Source organism: Diadema antillarum, unplaced genomic scaffold (genome assembly GCF_040938485.1).
Source record: "Diadema antillarum isolate AM-2024a unplaced genomic scaffold, OU_Dant_1.0 scf00000070, whole genome shotgun sequence".
In the NCBI taxonomy this organism is placed as follows: Eukaryota; Metazoa; Echinodermata; class Echinoidea; order Diadematoida; family Diadematidae; genus Diadema; species Diadema antillarum.
This window is the reverse complement of record NW_027270959.1, coordinates 2150865-2168903: the sequence shown is the minus strand read 5'-3', so window position 1 is coordinate 2168903 and position 18039 is coordinate 2150865. Positions and strand designations below refer to the sequence as shown.

General features: G+C 36.8%; 1 protein-coding gene across 1 annotated transcript; it reads right to left on the bottom strand.

Moving 5' to 3' along the window:
• Window positions 1–2410: 2410 nt before the first annotated feature.
• LOC139716833 (acid-sensing ion channel 1C-like) lies at window positions 2411–17497 on the bottom strand. The gene is made up of 9 exons (XM_071628366.1): window positions 17271–17497; window positions 16408–16575; window positions 15130–15297; window positions 9016–9140; window positions 8207–8394; window positions 6023–6167; window positions 4617–4761; window positions 3333–3424; window positions 2411–2535 (listed from the first exon to the last, which is right to left on the bottom strand). Exons 1-9 carry the CDS (start codon window positions 17495–17497, stop codon window positions 2411–2413), a joined length of 1383 nt encoding a protein of 460 aa, XP_071484467.1.
• Between the last annotated feature and the right edge of the window lie 542 nt (window positions 17498–18039).

Here is an 18039-nt window from a genome sequence, read left to right as displayed (position 1 = left end):
GATCCACGGAATATCCGACTAATAAACGTAATGTGACCAAAATTAGATCGAAAGCGTCATATGATGGCTATAGATTTAGGGCGAGTAAACTGCCTGATTGTAGGATTACAATATCTCCCCGTAATGAAGTGTGCCAAAATGAAGTTGATAACAGCACTAAATCAAACACATTACAGGTATTGCTGTAATGCATGTGTACTCGTCGAATGGACAAACATCAAAAGGAAGCAGCTTGCTGAGCACGGCTGCACTTCCCCACTACACACAATCCATGGCGCAAGCAACATGTGCAAAACTTACTCACACACAGACAGCCTCGCCACAAATTCTCACGCGCCTACACACACAAAGAAAGCAATGAAATTCATTCTTTTGAGTCACTTTAGGAGAAAATAGAATGGAATACATTAGTTTTTATTGAACTTTATTATCGGATGTGCACAAATGTATATATAATTATACATTGTACAATGCAACGATAAGTCGTGATAGAAGCTGCCAAGATAATATGATGTGGCATGTCGGCATAGAACAACAGCTGTTCATTTCTTTTTGATTTCAATTTTCAATTTATTTCAATCTTATTTCCATTTCCATTGAATAAACAGGGAAAATTATCTACAATACATTTACAGAACATATTTGTAACAATTTCAAAGAAATCGTACAAGTGGTCACGAGTAACAACATAAATTCCTTTCTGAGGTACATACACTGTAAAAACATCGGTGTTAGATTTAACACCACGGGTGTTGAATCTAACACCGATCAAACTTCAATAAAGGACCACACCCACAGGTGTTAAAAATGCACTGTGATGGTGTTGAAAAGTGTTCTCCTGACACTTCGTGGTGTTAATTTGACACTGTACCTGGTGTTATTTTGACACTGTACTGGTGTTAATTAGAAAATGACACCACATGGTGTTGATTTTGATATTTGTTGGTTTTAATATCAATGGTATAACACCCGTCCAGCTTCAATAAGAGACCACACCAGCTGGTGTTACTTTGGTGTAAATTTATTTTCACATTTTTTCAAAAATCTAGTATTTTAATGTAGAATTCTTGATTGTCTTGTTTAAATTAAAAATCAACAAGAAGTGCAGTTACTAAGAAACTCTTCAAAAAACAATTTTAAAATTTGGAAATGACACCCGGAGGTGTTATTTTAACACCATAAATGAGCACCGACAATTTAACACCAGCTCGGTGTTCACTATTTAACACCGGACTTTTTGCAGTGTACATATACATAACACAAAGATTAGAATGGAAATGGAGGGTCCCACTAAAAAGCAAAGCTTGTGGGGTATGGGACCCTCGGAAAATACGTACACAAAATCAAAGAAACCAATGTCAACTGACATGAAATTAACTTAGGAAGGAAAAACGAAAATAAAAAAGGAAAAAGAAGAAAAAGGGGGGAAATGAGTCTATGGTACAATATATGAAGAAGGATATTCATTTTCTCTCCTTGTATCTCAAGTTTCTTTCCTGAAATGAGTTTATCAAAGGTTTGTGATTGAGTTATGTGTTAAATGAAGTAGCTGTTCATAAAGGAAATCAAACTTAACCCTATCCAAACACTAAACCCTGGAAGATATCATTAAATTTTGTTTGTCGAGTCAACAATTGCTTCGACTGTGAATGTTATTATGCAATCATAAATTCTTGCTTTAACTAATTGTAATTGAAGAAAAGTTGTGATCTTGTACCAGTAGTTGACTTAATACAATATGTTCATTTTCAGGTGTCAAATTTATGGCCTAATATCTTTGTTACTGTTTGTGTATAAGATATATTTCTCAGATTCAGAATTGTAAGTCGGGATGGCTAGACATTTTTGTTTAGTGAAAAGCCAAGACTGCTTTCAATGTTTTGTTTTTCTTCCTCATTTCTTTTCAGAACAAAAAAAAAGATGAATAGATAAGATATTCCACGTCTTATGTACATACGGACATCACAATAATGACATATACATTTAACAATCAATACACAGAACAATATTATGAATGTATCACATTATGACAACCTCTACAATAGTATTCACCCCTAACTATTGGCCGACAAACCCATAAGATCACTCGAAAAAGTGATTTAACTATACGTGACATAGAGAGTTAAGTAATTGGATAGTCAAAACGTTCTAAAGGACATGCAAATATGTTGTACATAGTAATGTTGGAGGTGTAATATTCGTCATATCTACCGTGATACTTCTCTCTATATCTGAAGTGTAAAATTAATATAATTAGAGTAGTTTAGAGTTTAAAATTAGAGCGTTTTGACTCGGAGATTCATGAGAAATATTACATCATGGAGTTTGGCAAAACGTAAGTGATAAACGTGTACATAATTAAACGCTGAAGTTTGTTTTGAATTTGTTTTCCGCCTTATCTTGGTTCGATCTAAGGATTGGATGTTGGTATCCTCCTGGAATGCACGTAAGCCGAATATCCGATGAGATCGACGAGTTCAAACAAGGTCAAGACACTCCCTCCTAGCCATAGTCCGAGTGATCCTCCAATGTCACCTGAAATTTGCGAGGGATATGCAGAAAATTAGTGACGATACATGTATTTAATTTTATTATTTAAGATGAACGCTCATTTCCCAGGAAAATTCATAATACAATTTGAATTTTAAGCAGTATCATTCTCAATCTCATTATACTAAACTTGATATCACAGTGTCCTGTGGTAACATGAATTATCATTATATTCCTAATACAATCTTACCAGACATTGCATTGCAAGGCAACGTGGTTCATACATTTTATGATGCAGCTCGTCAGTTTGTTACAATTGCCTATTTTAAGACAGCAACGAAATTCACTTCGTGCATTGATCTCTGACACTTTCATACGTTTGTTAATATTGATATTGCACCTTTTGAATCTCTGGGCGCAATTCTGAAAGTCATTCAAATAAGAATTCCGTTAATTTCAGGAGCACTAAATTACAATGCGATTGTGCTAATACGATTGTGCGAGAAATGAGATATTTAATATCAATTTGTTCGAACTGTCATATGAAAAGCACCCCCCCCCCACGAGATTCTAAAACTAGCGCTTATTAACTGGCAGCATAATACTCTTACAGTTCACTGTATCTCCACTTCACTTTCAGTTCGACATCGTAACATTGAAAAATCCAGCACAATTACATTTTAATAATACTGAATTCAGGAATGCACTGTTTGCGCCTTTCTGCTTTCGTTGTACGTGTTGTACACAAAAACACACACATCCATAAATACATCCATACACACATAATATATATCTCATATAGTTCATATCTCACATATATTGCTATATTGTTCTTCACTTACTCATCAAACAGGCAAATGTGTAGTCTGCTTGCTGAGAAATTCTCTGGATGGACAGGTCCTTCATATAAACAGTAAGGGCACACAGGTTCTTCCTGGTTATACAACGAAAGAGAGAAGTGAGGTTGATAGACTAAAAAATACATGTCCAAACTTTTACCAAAGTTATTGTCCTTTTCAGTTCATCCAATAAAATTAATGAGGGTTTATTTAAGAAGTTTTCCAAAAGAATGTAGACAATACAACATTGCAAACCATCTTTTTTAAAAGGCGAGTAGAATGAAATAAAAGGCAAAGCCATATAGGTCATGGCCATTAGCAGCAGCAATAGAATGATAACACAATTCACATTGCAGAACTCCTTTAGAAATGTTCTCGACATCTAACCCTTTAACTTGGCAATAATGAGATTGGTCGAGAATATAATCTATTCTGGTACTTTTCCGCTTTGTAAAGTATTGAACTCAGTGTGAAAATGTCACGAGTTGTCCTTACTTGCGATCAAAATAATATTACATCGTGAAACACCAAAACATTAAGCTATATTCAAAGTAATACGGTTGATAAGATTCCTGCTTGTTCTGCATGAAGCTTCACTTTGCCGACGCTTAAGTTCATAGGTCTTTTTCTTTCTACCTTTTTGTTTGTTTGTTTGTTTCCTACCCAATAAGGCCATTAGGGATCATCCTACGAGACCGACACCCACGAGTCATACAGCCCAGGCTGCCAGGAGTTCGACAATAGGTAAATAAAGCCCATGAGTTCAACACTAGGTAAAAACAGCCCACGTGTTCGACAGATACAACACGGGGCTTTTAAAATGTGTCTGTCTCGTGCGTCTTGTCTGCTTTACAGTGTCGAACTCATGGGGTGTATGACTCGTGAGCTGTCATTGGACTGTATAACTCATGGACTGTATGACTCGTGGGCTCTTTGACTCGTGGGTTTCCGTCTCGTGACATTCACTCGGTCATTAGAAGTAGAAAAATTGTGAAAATTTGTAGTACCGTTGTTGTAAATTCCTTTTTATCTTCACAAGTTTAATTAATTTTTTTTGTTGTGCTCCGTTCCGAAGTTAAGCAAGTATTTTCACATTGAATTTGTGAGGTGTAAAATATCTGATATACATCTCTCCTTGTTACCACCATTAAGTGGACACAATACATGCGCTAAACTATGCAATTACTCAAATGGGTCTTCTATAAATCCCTAGTTTTAATTTCTCAAGCAGTCAGCTTCAGTCATCGTACATGGGTAGAATAATTTACCGACGGAGCAATCACTTACTGGATGCTTGAACGGGTCTCTTGGAATAATCCGGCGACGACATCTGCCCAAAAATCAGAAGGGAAGTTGGAAAAGGAAACGGAGGGGACGTACTCTCGGGTGAAGCACGGCAAAGGACAGTCACAAGCTTCCGATGTGAAATTTTCTTGTGGCAGAAAAAAAAAAAGAACTCTCTGTTAAAAGATACGTCGTAAACTATGCTCGCAATGTCGAACTGTGCAACTACAAGTGCTCTTGCACCGACATGAAATGTTCACCATTGATGTAAATAAAAGTGATGTACAGGTCACGATTGAAGCATTATAAAGACGGTTTGAAATATAAAAAAAAAATCATATTTTTTTTTCTGGCATGATGTTGTTTCATACCTGGTAGTGGGTATGCATATCAAAGCACTTCTGACTTTTATATCCCTTTTTTCTACGTAGACTGAAAAAGGCATTGTCTATTTAGATTCTTACGTGAATAAGGCAGGATGCATGTGAAGTACTCATATGATGTGCATTCTCTGGCGTTGCCTGTTTGGATGTGATGAAGAAGACAAAATGTATATCAAAGGTGTCAGCCTTCAAGGTCTTATCGTTTTACTGTAAACAAAAATAATTTGCATTTGAATCTCATTTGCATATGCAAAAGTAACATTGTACACTATTTTGTTTATATGCAAATGCCATACTGTACACTTTGAATTTGTCGGAAATGAAATAAGATGAAATGAAATAATTACTTGGCCTAGACCCATTTATATCATTTTTATTCGTCAAAATGTTGGAGGATTAGGAAGCCTACTTCATTGTTGAGATGATATCCACTCTAGCAATGTGCATTCAAATAAATAAATTTTCTTAGCTGATGATTTCCAGTTCTATTAAGCCTGTCCTAAATATATTTGTGTCTGATTACTTTTGGGGGCCATTTAATAAAGTCTGTAAGATGAAAATAAGAATGACAATGGCCAATTGTATTTACATTTCAGAATCATACCACTTTAATAACATTATAGTATTACTTGTGGAAGATACAGACAAAGGTTCAGTAGAGGAAGTTTACGTGAAATCCTTCATTTTATGATTATTAGGAGATATTGCCATTCTTCTATTCTCTAATGATTATTGTAATTTCCTATGACATCAATTTCATTTTCATTAACTGCGCCAGGACAGGTAAGAGGGAAATGTGGGTTTTTGTTGTTGTTGTTGTTTCTTCTTTGTCCAGTATGTCAATCAACAAACGATGATATATATTTCACAATTAATCAGGGCGAAATCCTCTGACGTCCTCAAAAGGGATTACATTAGCGCAGTATCAAAGAACTTTATAACCAAAAAAAAATGCACTCCCTTCGAAACCGCGAAATGTGAACGCCAATCAATTCATTTCAATTGATCTCATCAACGTTAACCAACCTGTCATAGCCATTGTCCTACAACCACATTGACCAATCAGGAACTCGGATTTGCATTCTGCCTCACAAGTAATGTGGCAATACCTGTCGGAGTACTTCAATGTTTTGTTCCTGCACTGTCCATAGGGTTCTTCCAGGTTGGTCATCTGTGCATCACGTACAAGGAAGATTGTGGGACAATGTAATTATTAATTATGTGGTAATTTTACGAGGGTGACCCACTGCAATAAAAGGATCTAAATGTAGGGGGAGGCCGATTTTCTGAATCACGATATGACATTATTGCCTTACTCTCCCTCTTTAATTTCATGTATAACTTAACTCATAAACGTTCTTGGTTGTGGAGATATCGAAGATTTTAAAAGAACATATTGACTGGTTTAGAATATCAGCGTTTCGAGAAAATCGCCTTCTCAGTTTTCCTTCCGACACGATAGAAGGTATGCTCTTAGCAATTGAACTCCGCGATGTTCATATTCCTGCTTAGCGCAGCGGTCTACGCACAAAAAATTGTGACCGTGCACCTCAAAATGAACATAAAGTCGCATACAATGATTTTGCGTGAGGACTGAAAATAAGTGAAATTGGTCAACCTAGCCAAACTTGACTTTTTCATATTTTCTGAAAGAGCGGGTCTTCTTTTGCATTATGCTAAAATTTGGTATCATAAAACGGGCAGAAAAGTGTGTCTTTTAAGCAGCTTATCTCGAACATTTTTGGTAGAATAGTGTGATTACGTGTGTCTTTAGAATCCCTTTTTCATTTCTGAAATACCTTGTCCACACTCTTCATTTTCAACTCTAAAAACTTTTAAAAGTTTAGCGCTACTGCTTTGAAAGTTGGCATTAATTATGGACACAATGTGTTAATGAGGCATGCTTAATTTCAGTTTAATCTGATAATCCCTTCATTGTTGTTACTCTGGTGGTTTACTTCCTGTTTTTCTGTCCCATTCATCGGACAGCCAGCACGGTTTAAAAGATTAAGCGCTTGAATGGACACTGCGTACTTCAGAGCCTCTTTTCTCAGTTCACACTTTTCCTGAGTTGGTGCTTTCTTTCCAATATTTTGACAGGTTAGAAGAGTCCATTTGATTTGAGTTATACATCCCTTTAAAGCTTAAAGTCTGCTCTTTCAGAATATGGTCTTAATTAAAAATTCATGTCTGGCGACTTTTTGTTTGTTTTGAGGTGAAGTGTCACAATTAGTAACCAGGATGCAACACACTGACCAATAAGATCACTCCCTCAAAGCTATAAGGCGGAGCCTATCTGCGGCGCTAAATCCAAATCTTCGGACTCGTTTCTGTTCTGTTGAAAGTCGGAAAATCATGGCCCAGAAAAATTTCTCGTCTTTGCTTTGATCATTAACGTTCAAAATTTCGGCGAATGATAGAAGAATCAAATGACAAAATCTTGTCAAAAAACAGAAATTCGATCGAAATAATAGTAGAGCTCAATTTTCTCGGCTCAGCCGTAGGCGCCTTCCGGATCCTTTTGTATGGGCGAGTCATATGGGACAACGTTCTTATTAATGCAGAGTGAGTAATTTTCGGTTAGTACTCGATTTTCAATACTTGTTTTCATTCAGCTAAGTCACTCGTATTCATAACGCACATCTCACAAATGACAAGATAGCCTATGTGCTTATACATTGTACTCACTGTTATTGGTCGGTGGGTGTCCCCCGTTCTATCGGGATCCCATGACTTTTTAATTGGTTTACACGTATAATAAGTATGCTACAGTCAATACGAGAGGATTACTAAATGCCCATTATTCATTTCACAGGGATGACTTAGAGTGATCATTGTGAGAGCACAAGGTCTTCTTCCTTTAGCAGGTGACGAGGAAACATTACTGGCTTTAGTAATAATACCGATATATATTTCGTGAGAGTCTTAGTTGAAAGGTTCGGATGTATCTTTGTGTGTGTGTGTGTGTGTGTGTGTGTGTGCGTGTGTCGCATTTCTGGGTAAACCACAAGTTGACTTGGGATAAATGAGCGAGCATTGCATCTGGAATCACACTCGGAACTAATATGGATGAGACTGTCTTTGTTCCCCATCCCGTCCCTCTCTCTCTCTCTCTCTCTCTCTCTCTCTATCTCTATCTATCTATCTGGACTAACTACAGTGAAGGAGAACAGAAACAACCAAAACGAGACCATATCAAAAGTGTTCAACCTCAATGATATCGACCCCAACGTTTGTCTGCACGCCACTGGCGATGGAAAATCCCTGTCCTGATACCAAGGGCTCTGTTCCACGGTCGTAGAGAAGAACCTGGAATCCCGCCGCCACCCTCATATTTGGCTGGAAGAAATATTCCGTCTGTAAGACGTCCAAAAAGATTTCTAGACCTCTCGAATTTCCTGATGAAACGAAAGAGAACAACAGTGACCGATGTTAAGATTCATAATTGGAACAGTGATGATAACGATGATACTGATTTATGATTTATTTATGATTACGTGGTATTCCAGTTTCAGAGTCCTTAGGCGTCCTAAAGTAGCATCCCAATATAGTAATGTACCTTCAATATAAAACTGGATAAGAGAGACATTGGGCGTTCTAAGCATAATGTTTAAAGATGATTGCATTTGGCATAAGTTTTCAATTGGAGGGAAGTCGAATGTACAGTCACTCTCGTAATTGAGTTCCGGGCAGATATCCACGCAATTCGTGTAAAAATCCAGTAATTCATCCATTCATTCGTAACAATACAAGTATTAAGTTTCAAGTGTCAGGTTCAATGACACTTATATCCAGCAAATATAAATATGATATTACATAACTACGTGCGCTCAGTTTGGAAATGCTTGGAGCACTTCATTAGAAGCACAAATGTTTGTAACAAGCGTGTCTTAACCCGAATGAGTAAGGTACAATCTATATGTCATATCATGGTAAGCATATGAAATTACAAAACCGAGGTAAGGTTTACATTAATTGGCCACAGGAAAGAGTGTTAATTTTGGTAGGTGTATCTATACCTGCAGAGGATACTCGTAGACCTTCTTGTCCGTTGTCTATATCATTGAACACGAAGCACACTCCCCAGTCGGTCATCCTCACAGTCAGGACAGAATTGTTCTGGTAATTTTGATTCCAGCTGATTCTGCACCAGTGATTTACCGTATGAGGTTTGTCATGTCATGTCATGTCATGTCATATGTCATATTTTATGTCATGTCATATGGATGTGATGTGATGTGATATGATGTGATTTGGTGAGGTGTGTTGTGATGTGATGTGATGTGATGTGATTTGGTGGGTGTGGTGTGGTGTGATATGTGGTATTGTGTGGTTTGATGTGATGTGATGTGATGTAATGTAATGTAATGTAATGTGATGTGATGTGATGTGATGTGATGTGATGTGATGTGATGTGATGTGTTGTGATGTGATGTGATGTGATGTGATGTGATGTGATGTGATGTAAAGTGATGTGATAGGATGTAATGTGATGTAATGTGATATGATGTGATGTGTTGTGGTGTAGTGTGTTATGTGGTGTGATGTAGAGTGTTGTGATGTGATGCGATGTGATGCGATGCGATGTGATGTGATGTGATGTGATGTGGTGCGATGTGGTGCGATGCGACGCGATGTAATGTGATGTGATGTGAATTTATTTGGTGAGGTGTGATGTGGTGCGGTATGTGGTATTGTATGGTTTGATGTGATGTAATGTGATTTGCATGGTGAGGTGTGGTGTGGTATGTGATATGGTGTGGTATGATGTGATGTGATGTGATTGGGTGATGTGGAGTGTGTTGTGGTGTGGTGTGGTCAGTTATGTGGTGTGATGTGAAGTGATGTGATGTGATGTGATGTGATGTGATGTGATGTGATGTGATGTGATGTGATGTTATGTGATGTTATGTGATGTGATGTGGTGCGATGCGATGCCCGTGATGCGACGCGACGCGATGTAATATAATGTGATGTGATGTGATACGATGTAATGTGATTAGATGTGATGTGATGTCATAGGAAAGGATAATATAAAATGTTTGACATGATATGATAAGAAACAAGAGAAACAAAGGAAGAAGGCGTTAAGTTCATCATGATCATCAAGATTGAATGAAGTAACCAAAACACTTGGATTAATTCATATGCACCAAACACATGAATACAAATGTTACATTTATACGTATCTTTATTATACACAGCGTATTTCACTTGACGAGATAACAATGATATGTTTTCTTTGTTGAAGTACTAGTTGTTTATTGATGAAGTGAGCTGAATCTCTTGACAAAATAATACAATAGTATATTGTTTGGTATTGTACCTGCCATATCATGCCGCATCATACCATCCTGAAACTGTTATTGCCATTATCTGCTATGGCTAGACACTATCTAAGGCTATGACAGACCGAAAAAAAAAAACTTAAGAAGTTAAAAAGCAACATCTGTCTCAAACTAGATTGCTCCCCCTTATATGTTTCACAGTGACACACCGCGCATATTGCGGTCAGGATCAATTCCCGTCATATGTACAGTACTTAGATCACATTGACATGTACACACACATACACACACACACACACACACACACACACACAAACACACACACACGATTCATGCTACTCAAACGCATATTAACAACCGTTTTCCTATCGCATCTTTAAGTACATAATCTCGCAAATTATCTTCTATCACATTGATTGAAAATGCAATGTATATAGAGTGTTTTAAACATATATATGCATAGTTATATATATATATATATATATATATATATATATATATATATAAATAGATACACCCATATAGGAGATTATTATGTACATGTATATACATGTATATATATATATATGTATGTATATATATATAATGGGTCAGAATTTTGAACGATGTACAATTGACCCAAAACAAGGCAAAATTTAAAAAGTAGGAAATTCTCCAAATCATTTATCTTACCTGAAAGAGTATGACCCAAGCTTTAATATGAACCCAATTATACTAGGATTTTCCCAGAGGAACACGTTTTTATTCACCGCGGAAGTTTACCATGTCCAGAGCAGCGAACGTCCGTGAGGAATAGTACTGCACATACATTTGAATACCATTTAACATAGTTTGCAAAGATATGATTCAGTTCAAAATCGTAACGAAATATCTTAAGGGACATGTGTACGTGTTGGCAGAATATTAAGCTTGTACTCTTAACCTGTACGTAATGGTAGACAACTGATGATTTAACCCAATTCGTCATTTCTGTTGAAATATTGCTCTTCCGCTAAACACTTTCTCCACTTTACGCGCATTTTACAGAAACTCAATATTTTGACCTCTTATTTCACTATCCCATACTTTAATCCTCACTCCAAAATAATAACATACATTCTTAAGATGTATCTGATCTAGGCAGTCTCTATAACCCAACAAACATAGCATAGTTTTCATCACGGAGGTTCGCACATAGCTCACGGACGTTCGGAACAAACAAGATATTGAACAATGCAGCTCTCTTGAGTTGGAAACGCATTCTACTCACCACTGCTCACAACAAACAGCAATTTCATGTCGAGAACAAACTCCTCTGCAAAATCCTGAATAGATATTACCAATTCTCAATTATATAAGCTTGTTTATCTTCTCATAATGAGGAACCAAAGAAAACAATTTTTCCATCTCATCTAAATGATCGTACAAACGTACGCGTAATCTCAGTGACGTAGTCTATCCTTGAGAACGAATATATTTATCAAAATTTCGTTATCGCGAAGTAAAGATTCAGGTCCTAAATTTGTTATCTAAAGTCTACAATGCAAAATTTGCTTATAACGAACATGGTCACAGCCAAATATGACAAAGAATTAACATAGAAAAACCAAAGAAATGTGCTCCGTTACAGAAATACGAAGTTTAGCTGGGGAGGGCAAACGAATACGTTAGGAAGAAATCCCTGTGCGTTTGCTCCTTGTGTTACACACTGTTACCGAGGAAAATTTGTGTTATTATATTAGTCAGAAATGATATTAGATTCGATACTTCGAAGTTTCGTCATAACAAGACACAATAAGTCCATATAACTTGGATGGATGTTTGTGACTTCGATATTATACAATATGGTTTGTTATAACAAACATTTGGTAGCACGTCATTTCGGAGGCTCGTTATTCATACAGTTTGTCAATCCGAAAATTGATAGAGTTCGTATAATCATAAGCTTTTTTTATTCGGTAAATGATAGGAATCGCCGAAGGTTAAATCGAAAGGTTCATTAATTGGAACATGAAAAATCAGGTTCGCTTATCCAAATGTGGAGAAACAAGTTAACAACCAAATCCTCCAAATTTCAAAACCTCATGATAACCGTTTTCACCTAAACGAATATCAGGCCCATTCCACTTTTAGAAAAAAAAGGACCTAAAAATAATGAACCTTGATACTTCTTTCGGACTAACAAACTTTCGGAATAAGATCATTTCTAATAAAAAACCTTCTGAATTAACTACGATTTTTTTTTCATTTTCGGAATAACAAACCTTTGGACATTCGGAGTAACGAATCTTTGGAATAGCGAACGTATCAAAGTGCAACCTTAAACCTATTCTTAATCATTACTTTCTTAAGCATGTGTTTTCAAAGTAAGCACAAACAGAGCACAAAGAAATTGACGATCTCTCTGTCTCTTAAAATGTAAAATGGAAAAAAAAAATCTTGGAAAGAATTAAAATTTAACATTGCTTTTCGTTGATGAGTATGAAAAAAAAACATCTCATGATAAGCGGAGGATTTGCGTGTTTTCATCAGACAATTATTGTATACTGCATTATTTTTGTTCGCTTGTGACGGCATTTCGATGAATAAAAAGATAAACAAACAAACAAAAAGAACTTCTCCAGAGGAATTTGGTATAACGGGAATGCACACGCATATCTTTTCTCTGTGTGTTGGAGCTCGATCCCTTCTCTGTTTCTCAGTCATTTTCATTCAACTGCTTCCACGTCCTTTTGAAACTTGTCCGTTTCTTCTTCAACACATGCCCATTACAGACTTCTTCCGTCATTATCCTGAATGTGATTGCGTAGCACTTTTCGGCTTTGTTTTGTTTTGTTTTTGTTTTCTGTTTAGTCGCAGCATGTTCAGGCTACTTAGGGAATGAGAGAAAAATCTTCGTGAAGAGAAAAATAAGAATGAATTAAGGCATTTAATATCATGACAATCACAGCGAACGTCCGTTATGGAGAACAAAATTGGATGTGTTCTGTTTGAGACGGCAGCTACCATACTCAAAAGATAAACACTTGGAACATCTGTCACTAAAAAGTGGCGCTGTTCTTCTTTCTCCTACTATGTAATCCATTGACTTATTCTAATAACGAACATCCGTGACCAAAACGTTTTCCGTTTTTCATTACAGGTAAATTGAGTGCTGAACGTTATTCACTTTTGGGTATAAGCGACTCGGTGATTTGGTAATATTTTCAAGTAACATTAACTCAATGTGCAGTGATATATTTGTAATTATCAGAAATTTCCTTTCTCGGACAGAACGTCCGTGAGCAAAATTTTCAGAACCTTTAGCAGTACAAATTGTCTCCGGAACCTCATTAGAAAGAAATTTAAATGCACAGAAATTACAGATTACGCAAAATTCCATTTTCCTATAACTTTGTTTTCAGTGTTAAGCTGTTTTTTTGTATAATTAGAGGGAAAACAAGCGTAAAATTGTGAGTACATTTTCAACTGCTTGTTCATCATGATCACAGAGCACCTCTGAAACTACTGCCCTAAACTCATTTTCTACTTTGTAAAAATGTATTTGTCGCTATTGGAGCCAAAAATTTTAAAGAATACAGGACACTTTCGGGACAAGTTATCCCTATCGGTGGGATTGCATACGTCACGGACGTTCGCTGGAATTGTCACGGACGTTCGTTCTACTACTAGGGTCATGTTCCAGGACGGATAACTAATCGGCAGAGAGTACTTAGCCTTCCCAACTCTTTCAAAAATTTGAAAAGGTATTGACAATGCAAATTATAAGAAATTTGACATCCTTACAACATATGTATTGCTCAGAGCGGGATCAGGAGGTGAATTTTTAGAGAAAATATTGATTATTTGCTTGGTTTTCGGTGAATTGCATGGTCCAAAAACTGCGGACGAGCCTCAGTCCGCTCCAAAAATGACATGCAGCTCCTCGGCAAGAGAGCCAAAGGTAAAATGTACCTTTGCCATCAAAGCAAGATGGTGTCCCACTCGAAAACGTTTTAATAATCACGGACGTTCTTTTTTTCTCGGAGGTTCGTCTAAAAATACAATTTCGGTTCCTATTTGACAAAGGATGGACAGAAACTCAAAACAAACATATTATCATGTGGCTAGACCTTAGTTGATTACGACTCAGAACAATATTGCCAATAACGTTTGATGGGCTGCGATCTTTATTAGAAAATAGCGGAAGTACGTCCGTGACGAAAACTGAGTATAATTTTGCGTAAAAGAATGTTACATCCCATGTACAGCCAGCAGACGTACAATTTTTGCAGGATATGTTCATTAGGTGGAACACTAAATTTTCGTATGCATTACAGTTAGGACAACAAAGTAGAATTTGCAGCAGCGATAGAAATAAAAGCATCACGGACGTTCGTCTGTTTAGGGCTTTGATATTTCAATTGTTCTCTGTAATTTCATACGTGCTCATAAAGTTCTTATAATTTTGTGGTACATACACATGATATGTCAGGATCCAGAACATGGTCAGATATTAGATGCCACGTACCATAAAAAAGGCACATCATTAGTTTGAAAAACATAATTTATTTCGAAAATAGCGTTTTTACCGTATTTTTACACTTTAAGTCCTTGTCAAATGAAAAATATCAGGCAAAAGTCAACCAAACCATACATTTCCTGAAAGGAAATTTACCAATCTTTGAGATGACATGAAAAAATCTGGTTTCGTAGATCATCCTGACATGTTGTAAAGGAAAGAATGTCATAAGGTGCGGAAAATGGCAATTGTACATAGTTCAAAATTCTCACCCATATATATATATATATATATATATATATATATAGATAGATAGATATAGAACGAGATATAACACACACTCAGAAAGACGACACACATCTTACGCTAACACGGTTTCATTCAGCTGATGGGCCAGGGTGAGATACATGTCAGTCATTTCGTATGAGGAAAGAACAGACTCGTATTCTGAAACGTTCAGTTCCGGGTCGGCAGCTAATAGGTTGAACCGTCTGAGAAATTCTCTCATTCTCGGATCAGTCAGCTGCGACGACCTGTGGGATAAAGATTCATAGAGTGACTTCAAATTCAAACACAGTTAACAGACGTCATCGAACTTGTACTGCATGCAGTCCTGTCAATGACGTATTAGAGTTTTTCTTTAACGCTACATGTTGAATAATTTTCGGAGATAGTTCTAGCTTCCCAAAGAAAGGGCACCATCATGGCTTCGCAAAACACACCTTGCTAATCAAACAAATTAGTATTTGTATGTGGTTAGATTCTAGTGAAAGTGCACATGTTAGTTGCAAACTGACCAGAATGACCCCCGTGAAGAGAAAGAAACGGTCGAAAAATTAAGGCTCACGTTCATTTTACTACGTATTAAGACCGAGGATATGACATACGTGCTGAAGTATTTTCAGCACCATCTAAGTAGAAGCAAACAAGCGTATTTTTTGAATACTGTCATCGTATTGGAAATGAGTTTTACGCACGCTTGTCGGTATGTAGTCCATTACAAACAAACAGGTGAATGATGGACGATTGGATGATTTATGAAGGGGAGAGAATTCTCATTCGACAAAGTTGGATATTCCGAATTGAAAGTCCCTTCAATGAATGTCACTGACAAAATATCCCTGAATGTAATGTGAAATCTATCTATCACGTCTTGCGCATAAACCTTGTAAGTAATGTGTCTGCTGCTGATGTGCGTCTGTGTGGTTCCTTGTTTGTGTATGCTAGTTCTTGAGTTTCAATTTATTGGGTGTTATTCGTTATTCCGAAGGTTCGCTATTTCGAAGGTTCGTTATTTCGAAGGGTCGTTAATCTGAAACACGCAAATTCCCTATACCCAGAGGTTCGTTAATCCGAAAATGAAAAAGGGTTCGTTAATCCGAAAATTTGTGGCGTTATTCCGAAGGTTCGTTATTCCGAGGATTAGGTCATCCGAAAATAAAATGCGGAACAATGAACCTTGGAAATAACGAATCTTCCAGGAATAAAGAGCCTTCGGAATAACGAACCTACGGAATTACGAGCAGTGTAACCAATTCATTTTCCCTAAACCTAACTTATTCTCATCCTATTTTGGACGTGTGTGTGTGTGTGTGTGTGTGTGTGTGCGTATGTTTGAGAATTTTTAAGTACAATCGGCCTACCTGAAGACGTTGATATTGCAAATGGCGACGGACGGAAATGGTACCGAGTCTTCGTACGCGTAGACCACGTCCACACTCACTGGCGTCGATAGAAAATGGTGGATCCTGTTACTAATTTGCTGGGTCAACACAGCGACACATGCGAGAACGACAAGTAGCCAAATGGTCCTGTAAAAGTAGAAATTGTTTCAAATTATATTTTTTACAATCGAATAATTTGTGATTTTCATATCACGTCTAATGAAAAATAACTGTATTGGAAATTTGTCTATACCGTAATAATCATTCACGTGCAAATTTCTTCACTTTGCCTCCCTCTACAAATTATTTTTTCGTAAGATTGCTACTGCTGATCTGTAAATTATCAAATATGTCGGGAAAAAGAGAGAACCAGTTATACTTGAACCTGTCATCTACTGCTTTCCGGACAGCAACACTACCACCAGGATATCCCTGGTTGTCGGCAGTGACACGATGAATATAGAACCGTGTTCCCCAGTTATCAATTATTGCTGTCAAACATTCATCATTACTTACACCAAGAACACATGGTAAACATAGAAAATGTAATCTTCTCTATGCAAAACTTATTACCACATATCACACAGACTGGCAGACAGTTTGCTCGGAAGGTAACAACAGTACAAACAGTATAAACTAAATTCAAAGATTCAAGAAAAGTATCAATGGCGCAGCTACACACATGGTTGAAAATTATCATTCTGTCTATTAAGTGACGAATCTCCACCAAGATTCATTCATCTAAGAGTTGATTTTTCAACTGTTTAATCATAACTATTATGTTTACATATTACATCGTTGACAAGTTTCTACGCATAAAAAAAGCTGCAACTAACATTTACCTTCGCCACCTGACTTCAGCTGGATTGAAAGCGTACTTCATCCCAGACAGGTTAACAGCATCCGGGATGTACTTGTAAAAGATGGCGAACCAAGAAACCCTGTCCCGATACGTCTTGAGTTTGATGGGTGTGTCCAGTCCAACTTTGCCATCACTGACCACGTCTATGACGGTCTGTTGCTTGGCAAAGTCTTTCAGCGAGTGGACATCAATGCGGGTGAGAGGCATAGTAGCCACTGTTCGATAAAACTCTATCACCTGCAGTAATATTATAAAATCATTTCTCAACTCTATTTCTGACATTTGCTCCATTGGTGAACAAGAAGCAATCATATACACAAAAAGACAATGTAAAGCGGAGTCAAGCTGTAAACAGTTGCGAAACTGATAAGTGGATTCACCCCTTGTATTCGAAAGAAATTAAATTCTACTTAACTCATTTTTATAGACACGCACATACACATTCACAGACACACACACATTCTCTCTCTCTCTCTCTCTCTCTCTCTTAACATTCTTCAAAAAGAAATGGTAAATTAATGGTAAATTGGCAAAACGAAATCTAACTTTTATATGTTTGATATATAGCTTTACTTTTTATTAAATGACTTCACTCATCCATCTTTTTGTCAGATATTCAATCTAACACTTTTAATGTTAGACATTGCATTCAACTAGTTTTAGTTTAAAGATAAAAATTAATGGAAATACAGACAGACAGACAGGAAAGACAGCACCAGGAAGAGACATATCTTCCAAAGATTCAAACA

Bases quoted from the DNA above. Each gene is read 5' to 3' on its own strand.
- LOC139716833 (XM_071628366.1), bottom strand. From the start codon at position 17,497: ATGCCTCTCACCCGCATTGATGTCCACTCGCTGAAAGACTTTGCCAAG. The intron at 15,298-16,407 runs GTAGGCCGATTG...TTTATCCCACAG, and splicing joins TGCAATATCAACGTCTTCAG to GTCGTCGCAGCTGACTGATC. The intron at 9,141-15,129 runs GTAAGATGTGTG...TCACTGGTGCAG, and splicing joins CTGAATGAAACCGTGTTAGC to AATCAGCTGGAATCAAAATT.